Source organism: Podarcis tiliguerta, assembly GCF_965153285.1.
Source record: "Podarcis tiliguerta genome assembly, chromosome: 16".
Lineage (NCBI taxonomy): Eukaryota > Metazoa > Chordata > Lepidosauria > Squamata > Lacertidae > Podarcis > Podarcis tiliguerta.
This window is the reverse complement of record NC_139549.1, coordinates 13,495,535-13,516,568: the sequence shown is the minus strand read 5'-3', so window position 1 is coordinate 13,516,568 and position 21,034 is coordinate 13,495,535. Positions and strand designations below refer to the sequence as shown.

The 21,034-nt window shown below is 46.1% G+C and overlaps 1 protein-coding gene and 1 long non-coding RNA gene across 4 annotated transcripts in view; one reads left to right on the top strand and one right to left on the bottom strand.

Annotated features, from left to right (window-relative positions):
* LOC310667114 overlaps positions 1-21,034 on the top strand; it is a 196,342-nt gene that overhangs the window by 56,233 nt on the left and 119,075 nt on the right. The gene's annotated exons all lie outside the window — the stretch shown is intronic.
* LOC310667090 (phospholipase A and acyltransferase 3-like) lies at positions 854-18,445 on the bottom strand. Of its 3 annotated transcripts, none has more exons than XM_083418806.1 (5): positions 18,294-18,445; positions 12,349-12,434; positions 4,749-4,851; positions 3,161-3,429; positions 854-2,777 (listed from the first exon to the last, which is right to left on the bottom strand). In XM_083418806.1, the coding sequence occupies exons 2-5, from the start codon at positions 12,403-12,405 to the stop codon at positions 2,673-2,675; spliced, it is 534 nt and encodes a 177-aa protein (XP_083274932.1). In that variant the 5' UTR covers positions 12,406-12,434; positions 18,294-18,445; the 3' UTR covers positions 854-2,672. The 3 variants fall into 3 exon arrangements, with proteins under 3 accessions (XP_083274932.1, XP_083274931.1, XP_083274933.1); XM_083418805.1 differs by lacking the exon at positions 18,294-18,445 and adding an exon at positions 14,602-15,293; XM_083418807.1 differs by lacking the exons at positions 12,349-12,434; positions 18,294-18,445 and adding an exon at positions 11,486-11,851.

The following is a 21,034-nucleotide window of genomic DNA, read 5'->3' as shown; positions in this document are numbered from 1 at the left end:
TATCATTAGCTACACAATAAAACTGACTGATAGCAGCTCCTGGAAGATTCCCTAAAAAGATGTTAGGCATACCACTTTCAATGGGCATCAGAAACTGCATGTTATAAAGAGACATAGCATAGGGCAGGGGTGGCCAGTTTCCAAGAGACTGTGATCTACTCAGAGTTAAAAACTGGCAGTGATCTACCCTCTTTTGGAGGATTCAGGTCAACATTGTTGAGCTTTTTTTAGGAAGGAAAGCCCTGTTTTTGGTGGTTCGGGTCATTTATGGGGTGCAGGGCAAATATATTAAGCTTTTTTAGGGGAACCAAAGTTTTTTAGCTTCTTTGTGGGGAGCCACTGATCTACCAATGACCTACCACAGACATCCAGTGATCTACTGGTAGATCACGATCTACCTGTTGGACATGCCTGGCATAGGGTAAGGATTTCAGCCAAAGTAGTGGCCTGGGGAGGGGGGAAATCATCAAGCTGGCCACCACATCCATCTTACAGCTATAAGGTCTTCATTTTTGCAGGGATGTTGCCAGGGAAGTTTCTATGTCTGAGATGCTAGAGAAGCAAACACACACACACACACAAAATGGTCTTGGGCTCAGACCCTGAGCACCTCACCTTTCAGTTATTTTTTAAAGTCAAGTTTCTAGTCCTTATGACTGTGAATATATCCTTTGAAAGTGTGTGTGCTTGGAAGCTGGAGTAGGTGCTGAATAAGATGCCCAGAGCCTTGAAGTAGGCCTTTGGTATCCTGAATTAGGCTCCTTATCCTTTCCCACTGCCAGCAAATCCAACACAGATAACACAAATCACTAAATAAAAGTACGGAATAAATTAGTCAGGCACCCTCATTAAATTGTTTTATATGCCTATTGACAACAAATTTTATTTCAGCAAGCCTACCCAGACAAATATCTCGCCTATGTTTGTTTGAACAGCCTTACTGATTTCCTCAGAATTTTAATCATAATTATTTTATGTACGGTATATTAGTTTTTTTTAAGGTAGCTTTGTGGATTTTAGCTGTGTTTTATCTAGACTTTCATTACATATACCACTTAAAGAGCTCTTGCCTTATCCAACTTATGAATCTTTCAAAATAAATAAATAAAATAAAATGCAGAAGAACAAAATATGCAAATACATGCTATGCTCCGTATAGGCAGAGTTGTGTCCAATACTGTATTAGTCAGAACAAAATCAAGACTAATGGACATGACCAACTTAGGTCCATTCATTTCCATGAGTCTAAGTAAAATTTGGATACAATCCACGTGTGCTGTTTAGAACTTACACCTTACCACACCCCCATCTAAATCCAGAGCGCTTTATCGTGCAGTGGTATACAGAAATTCAGACAAAAAGGGAGTGTTAAACAAAAGAAACAAGTGCTGAAAATCACCTCTACCACTGCCAGTTTAAGTTATGCTCTCCTCGTGGTTCATGTTTAGCTACACTTCTGCTACAGGCCTAAGCTACCAACTAAAAACGCCTCAGTTTAGACTTCTGGTCTGCTGTGGAGGCAATGGCGGCGTGCTCCGTGTCGTCGAAGTAAAGGACGACATGGTTCTGGCTGCTAGGGCTCTGGGGGGAAACGCCAGGGCTAGGCGACCCCCTGAAAAAAACCCATGGGTAAGTGGGGACTCCAGGGGTCCAGCAGAGCGAGAGAACTCGCTTCACCCTGACACCCCCCCCCCCCCGTTGCTGTTTGCAGGGGGAGAAGGGAAGTGGCTTTGCCCTTCCCAAACTGGCACCAATCCCTGGCACTGTCCATTGAACAGCAGGAGCAGGACACAGCCTGTGGAGGCTCATGCCCCAAAGGAAGACCCCCCCCCGCCCATCTTTTGGGGAAGGGCCGTTGAAGCTCAGTGGTAGAGCAACTGCTTGGCATGTAGAAAGTCTCAGGTTCAATCCCAGGCATCTCCAGGTAGGCCTGGAAATGTATCCAGTAGGGATGTTGGGGAATTCCAACATAAACGGAAGGCAGGAGCAGAAATTGCCAGTGTTTGCTTATTCGTCCCATGTCCGGAACGAAAATCAGTATGATTGGCATTTGCTGTTGCATTCAGTCTGCAATCAATACCCAATGGATCACACTGTTCCCCTCCATTTGGATTGTGTTTCCTTTGCACTGAAATGAATAGAATGGGATAACGCAATGACAACGTAACTTACACAATTAACTACATAAATGATGCAAATTATGTGATTTTGCCACGGCAGACGGCACGAATGACGTCGTTTGGGGCAGAGGGCGAACTGCGGCAGAACAGAGACAGCACTGCAGTTGACAAATACAGGAAGGGATGCATCCCTAGTTTCCAGTCCGAAACCATGGACAGGTGCAGCTCATCTGCATGGGTAGTGCTGAACTAGATGGACCAATGGTCTCTAAAGGCAACATCCGACATTCCAATTTTCCACTCCAGGGAGGCCGAGAAGAATTGCTTTAGACTTGGGAATCAGAAAGAAGAAAGCCACTCTCAACAAGGAGTTAAGAAACAGGAGAGGGCCTCCAAGGCTGTGGCCCAAAATGGGAGCAACTATTGTGCTTGCTTGTTTGTTTGTTTGTTTGTTTGTTTCCCCAAAGAGGTAATTGTTCAAAGAACACGAAACCTGAGAAAGAAAAAAACCAAGGGAGCACGGAAATCTCAGAGTCTCTGTTATTGGTTCTGTTATTGGTTCTGTTGTTTCTTCCTCTTGACCACGGCAGCACCAAAGAGTCCCAGGGCGGCCAAGCCCAGCCCTGCGATGCTAACCCCCACCAGGGCATCTCGAACCTGCAGGATCAAAGGGGGAGCCAAGTCAGCAAAGACCACCAGAAGGATGTTAAGTATAAATGTTTAATTGCACGCTGAAATGGAGAATGCCTGTATGTATATTGCGGAAAGGGTTTAACATTGGAAATTTCCATTGTAGCTCTCTCTCTGAGCTCTGACTGAGTTTAGAAGAACTGTTGTTGTTCTCTCCTAGCTTAAACACAATGTTTCATCTTAGAGCGTGTGATTAATTTATTCAATTGCAAATCTCCAACTTTTTTTGAAGACCGTGAGCAGGGAGGGGCCATCTTAGATCTGCTTTTTCTTTTCCCCCCCTTTTTTTGCAAGGCACTCTGAGAGCAGGGCGCAAATGCCATTGAGTAAATAAACAATAAGAATAGTACCTGATCACTCCTGGGCACACCATAGCGCAGCTCGGTGACGAAGTGTTCGCAATTTTCGCTGGTGACTTTATACTGCAGCTCTTGGCCCACCATCTCCTCGGCCCGCTGGACGATCTTGGTCCTGGGCAGTGGCGGGAACTTTGTGTCGTGCTTGTTATTCACCCGGTAGCGGTGCTTCCCTGCCACCTCCCGTAGCAGCTCCTTCTTCACCAGCGCCTTGTCAGTTAGGGTGGACATGATGCTAGCACAGCCTGCTCCTGCATATTCAGCTTTGGGGGGGGGGGGAGAGAGAGAGGCCGAGATGGGGGAAAGCTGGCTACAAAAACCTTTTACCCCTGTCCCTTCAATGCTCATGCATTTAAAGCACACAGATTCCTTCCCCCCAAAGAATCCTGGGAACTGTAGTTAACGCTTCACAGAGCCCTTAACAAATGAATTCTGAGGGGCAAGCCATGTGCTTCCAAAGGGCATTCAGTGTGCTTTAAGACATATGGTGTAGATGTATCCCTTGGGCCACCACAAAACTGAGATGCCTGCAAATGGAGCTCCGTACCACACCCATTAGGGTTTCACTGGCATTTTCTCTCCCCTTCGATCATTTTCAAATGGAATATGTCATTCGTTGACGGAGAATGTTCAGGTAGTAGTGGGGACACAGAATATGTTTTTGGTGCAGCACCAATTTCAACCAGGCAGAGGGCCTCCTTGGTGGAGGCGCCCGCCCTGTGGAACGCCCTCCCATCATATGTCAAGGAAATAAACAACGACCTGACTTTTAGAAGACATCCGAAGGCAACCCTGTTTAGGGAAGTTTTTAATGTTTGATGTTTTATCGCGTTTTTAATATTCTGTTGGGAGCTGCCCAGAGTGGCTGGGGAAACCCAGCCAGATGGGCGGGGTATAAATAATAAATTATTATTATTATTATTATTATTATTAATTAATTAATTAATTAATTAACATACCCTGTAATAAAATAAAATACAGTGGTGCCCCGCAAGACGAATGCCTCGCAAGACGGAAAACCCGCTAGACGAAAGGGTTTTCCGTTTTTCGATGCGCTTCGCAGGACAAATTTCCCTATGGGCTTGCTTCGCAAGACGAAAATGTCTTGCGAGTCTTGAGATTTTTTTTCGCTCCCCACCCCCTTTTTCTAAGCCGCTAAACCGCTAATAGCCTTTTAGCAGCTAATCCGCTAATCCCTTAAACCGCTAATAGCCGCTAAACCGCTAATAGCGCTAAGCCGCTAAGCCGCTAATAGGGTTGCTTCGCAAGACGAAAAAACTACTAGACGAAGAGACTCGCAGAACGAATTAATTTTGTCTTGCGAGGCACCACTGTACTGGAAACCTTCCCCTAGGCCTATGGAGGCTAGGGTTGCCATCGTTCTTGCTGGTCCCTGATTCAGTGCCTTTAACTGCACCTTGACTAGCAAAGATGGAAGGGACCCCCAAGAGTCATCTATTCCAAAATCCCCTGCAACGCAGGAATCAAGCTGCATTTAAGATGCACAGGGGAAGAGCACCTCTTCCACCCACCGTACCAAACCGCCCGGTCACTTGGCCATCTTAACCTTACGATTCCTTACAGGGTGGAGCCAGGTGAATCACAAAGCCGTTCCCCACGTAGATGGCCCAGTGCTGGTATCCAAAGCGGAATATTTCAATCAAGTCCCCAAGCTCCAAGTCATCCTGTAAGAAGAGCAGACAAGGGGAAAGTGTTAGTCAGCCACACTCGGCAGCAGCACGTATGGAAACAGGAAGAAAGAACTAGGAAACAGGGGCACTGCCGGAGGCAGCCTTGATTGAAGTCTGGACAATCTGGGCTGGAGTGAAAATGAAAGAGAAGGATGTATCAGGAGTGATTTGGGTTGGAAATTAGTTGGCTTGCTTTCTGTGACATGTAAATCATAAATTTGTACCTATACCATGTGGGGTGGGTCCATTAGAGTGAATTGCACTTCCACCAACCTTAGTCTGCCCTTGGCCAGGACCACCACCACTCACCCCACCACAACCACTGCCTACCAGTTTCCCCCATCATTTCAGTGCTGCCCTTGCAGAACTCACTTGGGAGGATGAGGACGGGGGCAACATTAGAATTAGCTGGGTCTGCCAGTTATTGGTTCTGGCTAGGGCTGGGCGATATATCGAGATATCATCCAAAACCAGTTCCAAGTCCATATTGCGATACTGGTTTCGTAATTTTTGACATGGCAATACATCACAAATCATTATGTGTGTGCGCTATGCAAAAATTATGACGCGGGGAAAACCATAAAATCATCCAATGCATCCACACGGCTCCATCCTTATTTCAGACATTGTGATACATCAGTGTATGGCGATGTTTAGTGGGTGATATATCCCGATGCTGAAAACCAGATACAGTGGTACCTCTGGTTGCGAACGGGATCCATTCCGGAGGCCTGTTCACAACATGAAAAGAGCGCATCCTGAAGCACTGTAATTTGGCACTTATGTGCATGCGTGAGCAGCGACACCAGGAAGTAACCCTTTCCGGTACTTCCGGGTCACCGCAGGATGTAACCTGAAAAAACGTAACACGAAGCAAACGTAACATGGGGTATGACTGTATCGCCCAGCCCTGGTTCTGGCTCCAGCTGTCCCCAGCCACATTTCCTGCTAGCCTCTTTGCCTACTGCCTTACTGCTCTCCTTAGACACCAGGCACTGCTGCTCTAGGTATTACCTGCAAATGCACACCTTAGGCAAACTTGTTCCTATGGGCTCCCGTGCTCCAAATCGTTCAAATGCTTAGCAACGCCCCTGCTAGGGAAGTTTGAAAGAAAAGGCACACAGAGCCCACAAACAAAGCAAAAGTCAGAGCCAGCGAGTCATGGGAAAGCTCAGAGTATCGCAGGGGCATTCCAGAGCAGTCACAAACGCAGCCCTATGAAAGAGGGCACAGACTGTTTCTGGGTCTGATGGAGGCCAGCTGGAATCCCATTGTTTCTGTTCCCGTTCTAATTCTATCATCCCATTGTAAGCAATTCTTTGGTGTGTGTGTTGTTGTTGTTGTTTAAAAAAACTGCTTTTATCTGTATTGTGTTTATGCCTGCATTATTCTAACGTCTTCGCATTGTGCGCACCTCTGAGCACTCTTGTTAGGGCTTTTGGCAGGGTTTGTACTTTTCTAAAAAAATGATAATATGCAAGCATTGGTGGCTGAGGACAGAAATATAGAATATTTATTTCAGTTCCCAATTCTGCTTGAGAGCGCGCAGTGAAAAGTATGTTCCATTTATTTTGGAGGAAGCTCAATAAATGTAGCACAGTTAAGTTGCTCCATCAGTTTCTGGAGGCTATTTTTCAACCTTTCAAATCATTGATTATTTCCTAGCCTATCCATAGGAGGGCATTATTGGAATGCACTAGATTTATCTTAGATACAGGCAACATTTTTTACATGCTTCTGCAATCAATTGTAGATTGGATACGAGGTCATTCATTTCCTGCTGATGTTTTTTTTAAGGTTTTTGGGGTTTTTTCTAACTTTCTGCACAGCTGCCTTCTTTGATTTGAAAATTTGTACAGCTTTGTTTGCAACAGTCTACGGTTTGTATGGAACAAATTACCTATCTATCTATCTATATTTCTGACAGTTACACCTTGATACAAGTTATGCACGCACGCACACACACACACACACACACACACACACTATGTTCTTAATTCTGGCTTTCACTTTTCTTTTAAGAGCAATTTTCTAGCCCTTATGATTTCACTAAATACTTGAAAGCACATGAGTCCTGAAATATCAGAAAGCACAAGGTTGGCTTAAGAAGACTTTCATTAATTCATAGAATTGTAGAGCTGGAAGGGACCCCAACAGTCATCTAGTCCAACCCCCTGCAATGCGGAAATCTCAGCTAAAGCATTCATGACAGATGGCCATCCAACCTCTGCTTGAAAACCTTCAATGAAGGAAAGTCCACAACCTTCTGAGGGAGTCTGTTCTGCTTTCAAACAGCTCTTATCGTCAGAAATTCAGTGGGGGCCTCTGCATAGCTGCTTGTTCCATAACTAAGAAGAGTATAACTGTGGTAAATAAGCAAAGGTGCATGCATATATATATATACCGTATTTTTCGCTCTATAAGACGCACCAGACCACAAGACGCACCTAGTTTTTGGAGGAGGAAAACAAGAAAAAAAAAATATTCTGAATGCCAGAAGCCAGAACAGCAAGAGGGATCGCTGTGCAGCGAAAGCAGCAATCCCTCTTGCTGTTCTGGCTCCTGGGATAGCTGCGCAGCCTGCATTCGCTCCATAAGATGCACACACATTTCGCCTTAATTTTTAGGAGGGGAAAAGTGAGTCTTATAAAGCAAAAAATACGGTATATATATATATATATATATGCTTTCGTAGATTTTCACGGGTACAGGAATGCAGGTTTTGGTGTCCTCGGGTGTCTTCCCGTGTAAAAGTTGGGGTGTCTAGGCGACGTTTCGACGAGGTCTCACTCGTCATCTTCAGGCTGGTGCTTTCGGCTTCTTGTTACTGGAACAGAGCAGGATCTCAGTGTTTGAGTTCCTATAAATACTGTTGAGGAGGTGTGGTGTATAGCCTCCAATGTTCTGGGCAGAGAGGAGGTTCCCAGGCTAGTGTGCCTTTTCTTCTTTTGTTCCTTAATTACTTGAGGGATATCTTGAGTGATTTCTTGAGTGATTTCCTGAATCCCACTTAGGTGGGTCATTAGGTGTGGATTAGTTGCTAAAGCCTTCGTGTCTTGAACTCTTGAACTTTGTGAAGAGTTTTTCTGAGAAGATGGCTGTACTGCACTTGGTTGTGCTCTGGCTTGGCTTCGTGTATAGGGGCGAGCTGTGGTTTTGTGGCCTGTGCCAGCCAGATCTGTGTAGGGATTGCATGGGGGTGCAGCATCCGGAGGTGCCACCCTGGTTTGGCTACTGGATGGTGTCTGTAATTTATCTGTGGAGAGGGTCTGGGTTTGGGTCTGGTGTGGTTGATTGGTGATGGCGTTCTGTGTGCCTCTGGATCTGGTGTCAGATTTTGTGGGGAGGGCTAATGAACAAGCGTGACGACACATCCCGCTTGCCAGACATCTGGAAATTAGCCCTCCCCACAAAATCTGACACCAGATCCAGAGGCACACAGAACGCCATCACCAATCAACCACACCAGACCCAAACCCAGACCCTCTCCACAGATAAATTACAGACACCATCCAGTAGCCAAACCAGGGTGGCACCTCCGGATGCTGCACCCCCATGCAATCCCTACACAGATCTGGCTGGCACAGGCCACAAAACCACAGCTCGCCCCTATACACGAAGCCAAGCCAGAGCACAACCAAGTGCAGTACAGCCATCTTCTCAGAAAAACTCTTCACAAAGTTCAAGAGTTCAAGACACGAAGGCTTTAGCAACTAATCCACACCTAATGACCCACCTAAGTGGGATTCAGGAAATCACTCAAGAAATCACTCAAGATATCCCTCAAGTAATTAAGGAACAAAAGAAGAAAAGGCACACTAGCCTGGGAACCTCCTCTCTGCCCAGAACATTGGAGGCTATACACCACACCTCCTCAACAGTATTTATAGGAACTCAAACACTGAGATCCTGCTCTGTTCCAGTAACAAGAAGCCGAAAGCACCAGCCTGAAGATGACGAGTGAGACCTCGTCGAAACGTCGCCTAGACACCCCAACTTTTACACGGGAAGACACCCGAGGACACCAAAACCTGCATATATATATATATATATATATATATATATATAATGCATGGGCTCTTTCCAACTACTCAGAACAGACCCATTGAAATAAATGGAGCTAAGTAAATTGTGCCCATTAACTCCAATTCTGCGTAGAACTAATAATGGATACAGACCCTCCAAGCGTCCCTATTTTCTAGAGACATCCCTCGTTTAGAGAAGCCATCCCATTTTCTGATTTGACCACAGAATGTCCCGCTTTTCGTTAGAATGGATTGGAGAAATGTTGGCGGGTATGGAGTTATCCAATCCCCAAGCTGTCTGAAGGCAATCCTGTATGGGGAAGTTTGTTTAATGTTTTATTGTGTTTTTATATATGTTGGAAGCTGCCCAGAGTGCTGGGGCAACCCAATAAGATGTATGGGGTATAAATAGTAAAATTATCGTTATGGAATGGGATGTCCCTATTTTAATCCGAGAAATGTTGGAGGGTACTGTGTGTTGGATACAACCCCATTCTGCGCTGCATGAGATTCAGAATTTGGGTTCCTTTGGTACAACACTTTGAAACCACACACACAGTCCCGGCTATTGTCCTAATTCCACAAATATTCAGTAAACAAAGGGCTGAAAACTTTATTAGAACCCAGGCAGGGCTTCTCCTGAATCCTGCAGGGATGCAAGTCATAGAATCATAGAACTGTAGAGTTGGAAGGGACCCTGAGGATCATCTAGTCCAACCCCCTGCAATGCAGGAATATGCAGCTTTCCCATACAGGGATCGAACCTGCAACCTTGGTGTTATCAGCACCATGGTCTAACCAACTGAGCTATCCAGGCTCATCAGTCACTATCAGTCAGAGTAAAAAAGTAAAACTGAAAGTGCTTTTCCCGTAAGAGGCTCCTTTCTAGATTCCTATACTCAGGAAGGGAACATCAGCAAATTTTGTCCACAAAGGATGCTACCTGCACTATTAAAAGATCCAATCTACAAAGCTAATCTCCTGTGTAGTGACCATAGTCCACTCTGCTAATCTGATGCCTTCCAGATGTTTTTGACTACAACTCCCATCATCATTTGTGTCCAATTCTAACCTTACTCAGGAGCCCTACTCTAGTCCTACTGAGAGCCAGAGTGGAGCAGTGGTTTGAGTGTCCGACTAGGACCTGGGAGACCAGGGTTCAAATCCCCACTTGGCCATGACGCTCACTGGGTGACCCTGGGCCAGTCAATGCCTCTCTTAGGCTAACCTACCTCACAGGGTTGCTGCGGGGATTAAATGAGGATGTCGCCTTGAGCTCCTCAGAAAAAAGTGGGCTATAAATGCATAAATAAGAGCAGACCCACTGAAATTAATGTACATAACTAATTTAGGTCTACTCTACTAGGACTATCATTGGCTACTAAGTCCTGAAGAGCTACGCTGCACAGCTTCGGCTGCAAGGTCCCAAAAAGGAAAGAGAAACTAACCTTTCACAGGTCAGTCAGAGGCCACAGAGACAGGCACACACCAACGCAAACATCATGACAGGGTCAAAGTATTTTACTCCCAAGCAGTGGTGTAGCATAGGAGAGGACCACAGGGGCGACTGCCCAGGGTGCAAAATTCTGAAGGGGTGCAACCAGGTTCTCCCCCACGACAAGCTCTCTCTTCGATGCTGAGTGGCTGAGCTCCTGCCGCTTTCCAGAGCTGGGGGGAGGCAAGCCAGGCCTTTGGGGCTGGGTCAGAGCCTCCTTCTCCTCCTGGCCAGCGAAGGAACGCCTGCATGCACCATGTCCCTGGGCTGGTCATAGGCAAGGTTAGGCTGGCTCCCCCTTGCGCACTGCACAATGCATTGCAGGGGGTTGGACTAGATGACCCTGGGGTTCCCCTTCCAACTCCATGATCCTATGATGTGCTGGGCCCGCAGGGAAGGAAGGAGGGCATGTGTTCAGTGGACACACCAGAATCCACAACCAGAGCACAGGCAGAACCGGTCTGGCAAGTGTCTATTAAAAGCAGAGCAGACCTGTCAAAAAAGGGCATCTTCTGTGTATAAATCAGGGAAGATCTGTGCCAATGGATTCATTGGGCCAGGAGAATCAGCTAAGAGGTATTGACAGGTACCTTGAGTCACAGGAGACAAGTCATGCTCTCAAATTTATGTTTGTGATGCTTGAGTGGTCTTTGGCCATGGGGATGGGCAATTTCTAAAGTCTGTAAAAGTTGTCTCACACCTTTGTTCTGGGTCCCTCACTCCCTTGCAAGGTGGGTGGGGGACTTTCGTTACAACAGTAAATAAAGATTTTCCTTGCTTTCCTCAACTGCTTCCTGCCTACACTCATTCTTCTCGGGCTTAAGGGATACTGGATCTATCAATGGGGAGTTGGGCTGCGAAAGTCAAGCCCTCATTTTTTTTGTATAACACGGGGATGGCTTCCCACATTTCAAAGGTCATAAACTTTATCATTGGAAAAAGATGGGAGGAAGGGGTTGCTCTAAGCACCATTAAGTCCAGAAACCAAAATCGCCGAACTACACCACTGTTCTCTCCACAATCAGCCAAAGCAACAGATCACTTCTGCGCCATACTCTGTTACCTTAAAATAATGATCCAGTGCCCCCCCCCAACACAGCTCACTTACCACATCAAATTCTGGCACCTTGCTGCGCATTGCCATGATCACCAGGACTGCCGCTTCCTCCTTGTCACCAGGGTAGGAGCTTTGCAAAAAAAACCTGGAGCAAAGGGCTGGAAAGTTGACTACAGCTAAAGCAGGAAGGATCCTGACTGCTGCCCGGGACTTAACAAACAGCTGGGAACAAGCAGGGACAGGAAACTCTGCCACTAGCGGAAAAACAGCAGACTCTGCCACGTCAAAATAACTGTACAGTCCAGTAAGGGACTATCTCCAAATTCCTAATTGCTCACGGCAGATATTACCCATGATGACGACAAAATCCTTTTTTGAAAAGGAAAAGGAAAAGTCAGCTGTGCCAGGCAGGGCAGGGCTGAGAAGCAGACAACAAACAGGACCCGCTCAACAGAAGGAGCAGGAGGAGCCTCAGGGGAGATTAAGCAGGCATCTTTCCTGTTAACCTTTACACATCTGCTGAAAACTTTCATCCGCTGAAACTTAAGACAATATTACCAGTCTCACACTCAGCCAGTTCTACCTGAAAGAGTTGCTACAAGAATAAAAGTGAAGGAAGATCAATATATATGCCCTCCTGAGCTCCTTGGAGGAAAACCAGAAATCAAATAAATGTTTAAAATAAACCTATTCAGCGCCAGCTCCTTGTTTGAGGGGACTCTGGGCAAAGTGCCATCTTCTGGGAGGTCCTATTACATTGACAGGCCTCTTCAGGTCTGCCTGGCAATAATGGTGGCAGCACTAATCCATCTTTATTTCCCACAAGGCCCTGGGGTGCTCAGCGTAGTGTCACTCTTGGGTTCAAAGAGGGGAGCTCAGGGTGCTGTGAAATAAATAAACTCAGTGTGCCTTACCAGATTGGGAGACGCCGGCCTGGAAAATTTATGGTTGCTCTTCCTTTTGACATCCATGTTTCCATGTGCAACAGCTAAGGCAGTCCCTGTGAAATCAAATCCGACAAGTTACTTTTTAATGCTCCTGATCTGCTTTTTGGAGCTTTTTGGAGAAGATAGATTCACTTTGATTTCTTAGGTAGGCCCTCAAACCTACCTAAGGTTTGGTAGGTTTCTTAAAGGGCAGGGTATATAGGGTTTCCATTGTTGCAGTTGCAGGACTGGATTCCCTGAGGTTTAATGAGGAGAGGGGATTTTTAGCTTCAACCGTGGGAGGGATTCTCTTTTTTTCATTTACTTCTCGGTAAACATGTGCCCTGGTAGGATTGTGGCAATTCTGCAGCCTGATCTTTTGTATTCTTTTTTGGGAGCAAGTTTCCCAAGGCTGAACTATGGGCGGGGCTTTACTCTCAAGTCAGTATGCATAGAATTTCAGCTTTAATATTTCAGTGTTGATTTAGAATGAAAAAAACTTTTATTTAGTTGCTTTTTAAATAAAAAAAAATGTAAAATGGCAAACTAAAAGAAGGGGACTTTTTAATGAAAAAAATCCTACAGCTATACGCTACTTCAGTGTGGGAGAACCTCAGCATTTTCTTCAAACTTCAAAGGTGCGACAAGGAACAGTCGCTGCCAATGTTAGGTTCTGAGAGCGATGAATCTTTCCCAGAAATGCTGTTCAGTTTTCTTTCTTTTTTTATTTCAGACAAGTTGACATCAGGAGGGAGCAGGAGCACAGAGGTGTGAATTAAAGTGTGAGGGAAGGCAGCACAAGGTGGAAGAAAGCAAGCAGAGTCAAAAAGGGAAAATGAAAACGAGACGGAAAGGCAATAGCAGCAGGTGAAAGGAAGCAGGAGGTTAGAAAAAGAGTGGAAATGTTTGAGAAGGTAAAGAGAATGTGCCGGAAGAAGGGGCGGCAGGGAAGAGGCAACAGGTAGACAGACAGCTGGTGACAGAAAGGATAGTGAAAGCAGGTGACACACATGGAAGTGACAGGAGATGAATGGCTGAGGAGGCAAAAAGAAGGCAGAAGATGAGAGAGGAACATAAAGGAAAAATAGGGTGGGGGACAAAAAGTGCAGGAAGGCAGGGAAAGAAAAAGGCAGCAGCAGCAGGTGATAGAGAAAGAAAGGAAATGATAGGACTTTTGGGGGGGGTAACAAAATGCATTCACAAATAGGAATGATGACTTGCTGTCTTGCACAACCACAAGCTTCACTGAGGAGAAAACCACTGGAAATCAAAGCGAGTACATAACTATGAACAGGGTTCAAATGTTTAACCAACAATACATGAAATACTGGTTCACTTGTATGGGGGGACAGGACGGACAGTATGCCAACACCTCAGTGTGTGATATGCAGTTGAAGGGACAGGATACCCAAATCACCCCAGGCTTCAATAATCACACCAGGCCTCAAAACTATCCCAAACTCCTTTTGTCTTCTAAAAATCCAATACAGCTTTTCTCTGCTTGTCTCTGTTTTTCTCACAAGATGCTGTGCATAGGCAAAATGTTACTTTTAAAGGCTAATGAATAGGCTCTGTCATTGCCAAGAATACTCAGGCCTGAGAAACGAATCTTATCTCATTCGGTTGCAACATCTTGGACATGCTAAACCACCAGGGCTTCTCAACCCACCCCCTCGGCTTCTCATTCCCCCTTTCCTGGGAAGAGGCCCAATAGTCCCAAGACAGGAGCTTTCTGTTCATGCTCAGAGGAACTCATGGGGCAGGACTCTGGAAGGAGGAGAAAGGAGGAGGGAACTGGAAAGGGGTATATATGCTTGTGCACATGATTGTGAACTCGTGCATGCTTTTGTGGACTATCACACTTGCTCCTTCTACCAGTTCATGGATGGTAGAAATAAAAAGCCTTTTCTCCGAAACTATTCCTTGAATGTCTGTTGACTCCCACTTCCCTTTCCCAGGCACAATATTTTTCCCACCCGAGGGCAAAGCCTCATAAGGCTACATAGTGAACAGTGAAAATGTAAAAGTCCCAGGTTCTGGGGTTGGGAGTCCAACGTGGGTCTGGACAGACTGAAGATGACTGCTCTAGAAAGGTTTCGTTTACCTTCGTTCTGACTTTTAGCATTTCAAAGCCTGCTTCGCAGCTGGGCTCGATTGCTAGAGCTACCTGTTTTATAAGCAACCTGCTCCCTGTGTCATTGCTAACTATGATCCAGACAGGTTGGTGTTGGGCCGCCCTACCTTTGAAGAAGGAGCTCTGGCGAGGTGGCTTTTTGCTTCTTCTCAACCCTACAACTCCTGTCCTGAACGTGCCAGGGGGGCCCTTGGTGGGCACCCCCACTTGGTCTCCTTTGGCTTGCACATGGGGTGCGTGGAGTAGGCCCCCTGGCTTTGCCACCAGGCTTTTAGACATTCTTGCCAATTGCTTATCGTAAGAAGAAGGAGGTTGGGGGACACAACCCCCAAAGCCTTTGGGGATGGTCCCCCAGGGACGGTTCGCTTTCCCCACCACATTATTTTCCGGACGTATCACTCGGCCCCTCTCTGATTCATCCCCACAGCACACTCTCTTCCATACTAAGCTCAGACCCCTCCGAGTAGAGGGAACAGTTTCCTTATTCGGTGGGCATTCTTTCCGACTCAGCACTGAAGGTTCCTTCAGGACTTTTGTCATTCTCTCAGGTCCCGCTTTCGCTGAATTTTGGGTTGGAGGTGTCAGCAGAAGCATGCTGTTCTCACGGAGCAGAGGCTGGGGTGGGGCTGAGGTCATGGCTTCTGCGGTGCCCCCTTCTCGAGCCATCAGGGTCTTTGGCTTCCGGGTGGCCTTGTGGCAAGGGCCCCTGTCACAGATCCTCAAAAAAATTTCAGACATGTCACTGGTCTGATTGGTTTTTTCCCCCAGCACAGCTGGAGGTGCCCATTGAGGGCCTGAAGAATTATGACAGCCTGGTAACCACCGGCAACGGGCCTAGTAGTAGCAATAGTGACTCCATTTTGCCAGGGGCTCCTGATTGGACTGTTGTTGTTGTTTAACTTTTATTGATAAATGCAATACTTACAAACACAAACCAGAACACTAAACAAACTTATTATGCACACACCTCTCAACTTAGATTACAAAAAAAGAAAACATACATACAAACTAAACATACAGACATAAATTTTGACTTCCCTCCACCTATATGTGGCTTCCTTTGTTTCTTTTCTTCTTTTTGCTGTGTTATCAATATTATACCATCTTATACCCATTTCTTCTTAATTTTTTACTCTATAAGTTTCATTCATTGCATATTGATATATTAATACCAGAACAATGTTTTTTTATGTATTCCTTCACGCAAGTCCACTCCTCTATCAGTTTTTGGTCTTGTAGGGGAACAGTTAGGATCACCCCAAAAACACTAAAACTGTTCGTGAATTCCCCCCCCCCCCAGCCAGGCCTCGCCTCAAGCATTAAAAACTGCATTTCCTCTAAGGCAAAAGCAGCATTAGCTAAGCATATTCTGCTTGCTGTAACTAAAAAAGATTGCAACAAAGGTAGAGAACCATCCATTGTTTCTCAGGCCTTTCTCAGAGCCTTTGGCCTTGCTAAAGAACCACATTGCAACTTGCTTTCTGTCCAGCAACCATGCCAGAACAAGAGATTGAAACATAACTGGGAACACTCTGAAACCCTTTCACCCCCTTCCTGGGAAAAGTCCAAAAATGGTCCCAAGACAGCTTTCTGTTCATGCTCAGAGGAACTCATGGGGCAGGACTCCTGGGAAAGGAGGAAAGGGGGAGGGAACTGGAAAGGGGTATATATGCTTGTGCACATGACTGTGAACTTCGTGCATGCTTTTTGTGAACTATCACACTTGCTCCTTCTACCAGTTCATGGATAGTAGAAATAAAAGCCTTTTCTCCGAAACTATTCCTTGAGTGTCTGTTGACACCCACTTCCCTTTCCCAGGCGCAATATTTTTCACACCCGAGGGCAAAGCCTCATAAGGCTCATAAGGCCTCATAAGTAACAGAATGGGTTACTTCCGGGTTTCGTCGCTCACGCATGTGCAAACGCACAAAATGATGTCACGCACATGTGCAGAAGCGGCAAATCGCGACCAGCAGCCTCCGGAAAGGATCCCGTTCGCAACCAGAGGTACCGCTGTACTCCCTCTTCCATAACACCCCATAACTTCTTGTTCATTCATTCTAGTGCATTTCGTATTCTGTTTTGTAATATATGTTTGAAGTGAAGAGGACACAGCATTAATTTTGGGAGGGCCACATATTTATCTCTGCAGTTCCTGAACCACAAATTTACCTTGAAGATATCTCCATTGTCTGTGTGAAACCTCATTCCTGCTTGCACATGATATATTTCTGGCAAAGGATTAGTGCTCTGATCTTTTATGCAGCTATCAGGGTCAGGATGCTAAGCGTTCTTCCCAGGTCACATTTGAGATAAGCTGTTGTACCAGGATCAAAGGTGGTTCATGAGGAGTACATACGAAACTCATGCCATGAGCCATAGAAATAAGACATGTACAAAGTTCAGACTAGCACCCATCCTTACAAGCCAGAGGCAAAAGTGAGCGGAGAAGTGAATGCAAATGCTACCTTTGTGCAGTAACCTAATTTCTACACACCCTCACTATCTGCCTTCCAGGCAAGCAAGAGGCATAATCAGAGTTCGAGTATACATTTCAGCCACGTGGAAATATACAAGGCAGGCACAGAGCAGCAGCTGAGAGCAAGTCTTTGCCCTGTCCTATCCAACAGCTTCTCAGGTAGTGTGTGTGTACATACATCAACTAAGCCAATCACACCACTCTCCTTGTCAAAGATGTGCCCAATGCTCACATGCATCTCACATAGCTAGCTAGCTCACTCCCCAGCCCATCACGTTACTTAAAGGGAAAGTGTTTTCACATAAAATCATGAATCCGAGCCATAATCCTTCCTTTGCAAGGGGGTTGGGCTAGATGACCCCTGTGGTCCCTTTCAACTCTAATATTCTATGATTCTATAAAGTGAAAATGGAGAATCATAGAGCTGAAATAGGGAAGGGCCCTGGTGCAGGAATAGAGCCTTGCATGCAGAGGGTCCCACATTCAACCTCCAAATTATCCAAGCAGGGCTAGAAATGTTCCCCAGCTAAAATCCTGGAAAGCTGCTGCAGGTCAGTATAATGACTGGACTGAGCTGGATAGCCCAATGGCCTGACTCTACATAAGGCAGCTTTCCTGTGTTCCTAAATTATAATGGGGATGCAATCCACACTTTGCAATCCTCTCTGTAACATATATGGTTATTTCACTGTCTAGGACACACCAAAAACACTTATCCTACTACCACCCTGCAGAAATGCGCTTTCCTATTTCTGTCCTCTACCACCTCACTTAAAAAAAAATGGTGCTGAAACTTGGAACAGCAAATAAAGGAGGAAGGAACTTCATGAGCATGTCAAGAGTGCTACTGTCTTGAGGCAGACTAAGGCAACAATCCAGGTTTTTTTGCAGCACAAAGCATCCAAATCGACACCCCTTCCTTATATATAACAATGCATAATCCAGAAGACAGTGGAGATCTTAATTGTGTGACTTCCCCAATAAGTAGAAAGGCAGGTCCTCAAAAAATAAGCACGTACTTTGCACGCAGCATCGATCCCCGACATCTCCAGAGATGGGGAAGACTAGTCTAGGTAGGAAGTCCCCGGGTAGCTACTACTACAGTCTAAATTAGCTAAACTGAGCTAAATCAGAAAGAGAGGAGATACGGCCCACCAGGCGGTGCTGGACTACAATTCCCACCCTCTCTGACCATTGGTCATGCTGGCTGGGGCTGATGGGAGTTGGAGTCCAACAGCCCCTCGACGGCTGCAGAGTTCTCCAATCCTCAACTAGAGAGGATCGGTGGTCAGATTCTAGAAAGAGAGACGCAAAACTAACCTTTAGCCGGGTGGCAGTCCTGCAACAGCTGAGAATGTCCTGGGCGGAGAGAAGAGCAGAACCAGGAAGGCTGCAAATAACAAACAGTGACGTCATGCTAGCTCTGTCTCCTCCTTCTGTCATCTGGGGAAGAGCAAAAGGGGAGGGGGAAGCGGGGGATTAAGGCCTGGGGTTGCCGCCCCCTGCTGGAGGAAAGTTTGTCTGCATCATGTTAATTTCGTGGCTTAATTCAAGTTTAAAGGAGCCTCTCTCAACCTTGGGTTCCCAGGTTTTGGACTACCCCCCCCATCATCCCTGATTGCTGCCTCAGCTGGCTATGGATGATGGGAGTGGTAGTCCAATGGCACATGGGAACCCAAGTAGGGTTGCCGTATTTCAAGGAGTGAAGATCTGGACACGAAAGTTGGTGGTTGTTGAGCTATTCTTAAAGAAAACCGGCCCCAGCAACAGTGCCGACACTGCCTGTCATACGTCCGGATTTTTTCGGACACCGGCCGTTGCAAGGGGTTTTTGTCCGGGAAATACCGGGTGTATGGCAACCCTAAGGTTGAGGAATCATAGAATCAAAGTTGGAAGGGACCCTGAGGATCATTCTAGTCCAACCCTCTGCAATGCAGCTGTCCCTTACAGGGATCAAACCTGAAACCTTGACATTATCAGCACTACACTAACCAACAGAGGAAGGCTGCTCTAGGCTGTATTTTGCAGGAGGGATCTGCGTGCATATACTTGAAATATAGGTTTGCACATTTATTTACTATTTATTAGTTATTTATAACTATTTATTAGTTATTTACTGCTGTATCATTCACAGCAATAAAACCATAAAACTGCACAACAAAACCATAAAAGGGGGGGGGGTTAATGGCATCAATTAACCATTGCGGAATGATGTGTTCTTAATTGCCTGCATAGGCCTGGTGGAATAAGAAAAGTTGTGTCGCCCTACCACAACAAATCCATTAAAAAAAGAGAGACTTTTGTGGTTTGGAAAGTGACAAGGAAATGAACTGAGAAGTATTGTATGAACGAGATAATGGGAGATAATGGGAGACATGTAAACAGCCTCAAGCAAATCAGGATGAATGCACATTGCAGTCTAACAGCCCCATAAACAAATCAGAATGAATGCCCAATGAAGATCATCCACAGCGCCCTGCAGACCTCCTTGTTAATGTGCATTCACCATGGTTTATGTTCATGGTGGTATCAGGGCACTTCCAGATGGCAGTAATGCAGTAACACTGCGGAAACATCACAAACAACTAATAAAGCAAAATGATGCATGGACAATCCGGCATAAATCCTGCCATTGACGCACTATTATTGCACCAATGAAATGTTGCAGGACACACCTGCAGAATAAACCACCAGCCTGGAAGGGTCCTTTGTCTAACTACCACGAGACGTTTGCACGAGCAAATCAGGACAAAGGCTGGCGGAGATCCTAAGGCTCTTTGCCGCTCCAGAAAGTAAGTGCTCGCCTTTGGATGTGAACAGTGGTGTACTGGAGCAGCGATGAAGCATTGGAGGACTTTGGCCCCCTGTAAAAGGTAAAGTGATCCCTGACCATTAGATCCAGTCGTGGAGGACTCTGGGGTTGCGGCGCTCATCTCGCTTTATTGGCTGAGGGAGCCGGCGTACAGTTTCCGGGTCATGTGGCCAGCATGACTAAGCCGCTTCTGGCAGAGCAGCGCACAGAAACACCGTTTACCTTCCCGCCGGAACAGTACCTATTTATCTACTTGCACTTTGGCATGCTTTTGAACTCCTAGGTGGGCAGGAGCAGGGACTGAGCAACGGGAGCTCATCCCGTTGCAGGGATTCGAACCGCCGACCTTCTGATCAGCAAGTCCTAGGCTCTGTGGTTTAACCCACAGTGCCACCCTGTACAACACCGAAATTGGGCACCCCTCCGCCTCTTGCGCCCCATTGTAAATGATAGTTGCAGCATCCCCACCAATGCACCCGAGGCTCTGCACCCAGTGCAACCAAACCGGTCACTCTCCCCTAAATCCAGCTCTTGATGAAGCAATGCCTTGTTGCTTCATTGTGCAAGGGCAATGATGTTCTCACCCGGGGCACTATTTGCCTTTCTTCTGCGTGACACTTGGATCTTGGCAGCTGCCTTGGCTTCATATGCTTGAACTATGTTATTGAGCTGCAACTCCCATCAGCCCTAGCAAGCAAATAATAATAAAAGGCCCCACTTTTGTGGAAGATGCTGCTGTTTTGGCTACGTAAGTTGTGGCACAGAGAGAACTGAACAGGAATTAAAATGCAAAATGATGTGTTACTCCTGGAGCCCAGTGCAGAGTACCTGATTTGCATGCAGAAGGTCCCAGGTTCAGTTCCTAAGAGGATGAGGCCACAAGTGATAGAAGAGGGCATTCTCTGCTGAAGTCAAAGTCAGACAATCCTGAGGAGGCTGGGCAAACGGCCTCACCTGACACAACGCAGCTGCCAGTGTATTTATATGTATATTTAAAGAGGACCTCTGGAAGGACACACACTGCAAACTGGGTGTAGAAAAAAAGAGCAAACCCAGATTTGGGAATTCTTGATGTTGCAGAGTTGCTGTAGTTTAGCAAGTAGGAATCTGGTTCGAACCATGGATGATCAGTGGGAGGGTATATTGTAGGTAGATTGCATGCTACTGGAGATAGAAATCATGGGCATGTTTCCTGGGTGACTATGCAGACTGACCAGAGAATGTGCATATTGCCCAGAGAATGTTCAAA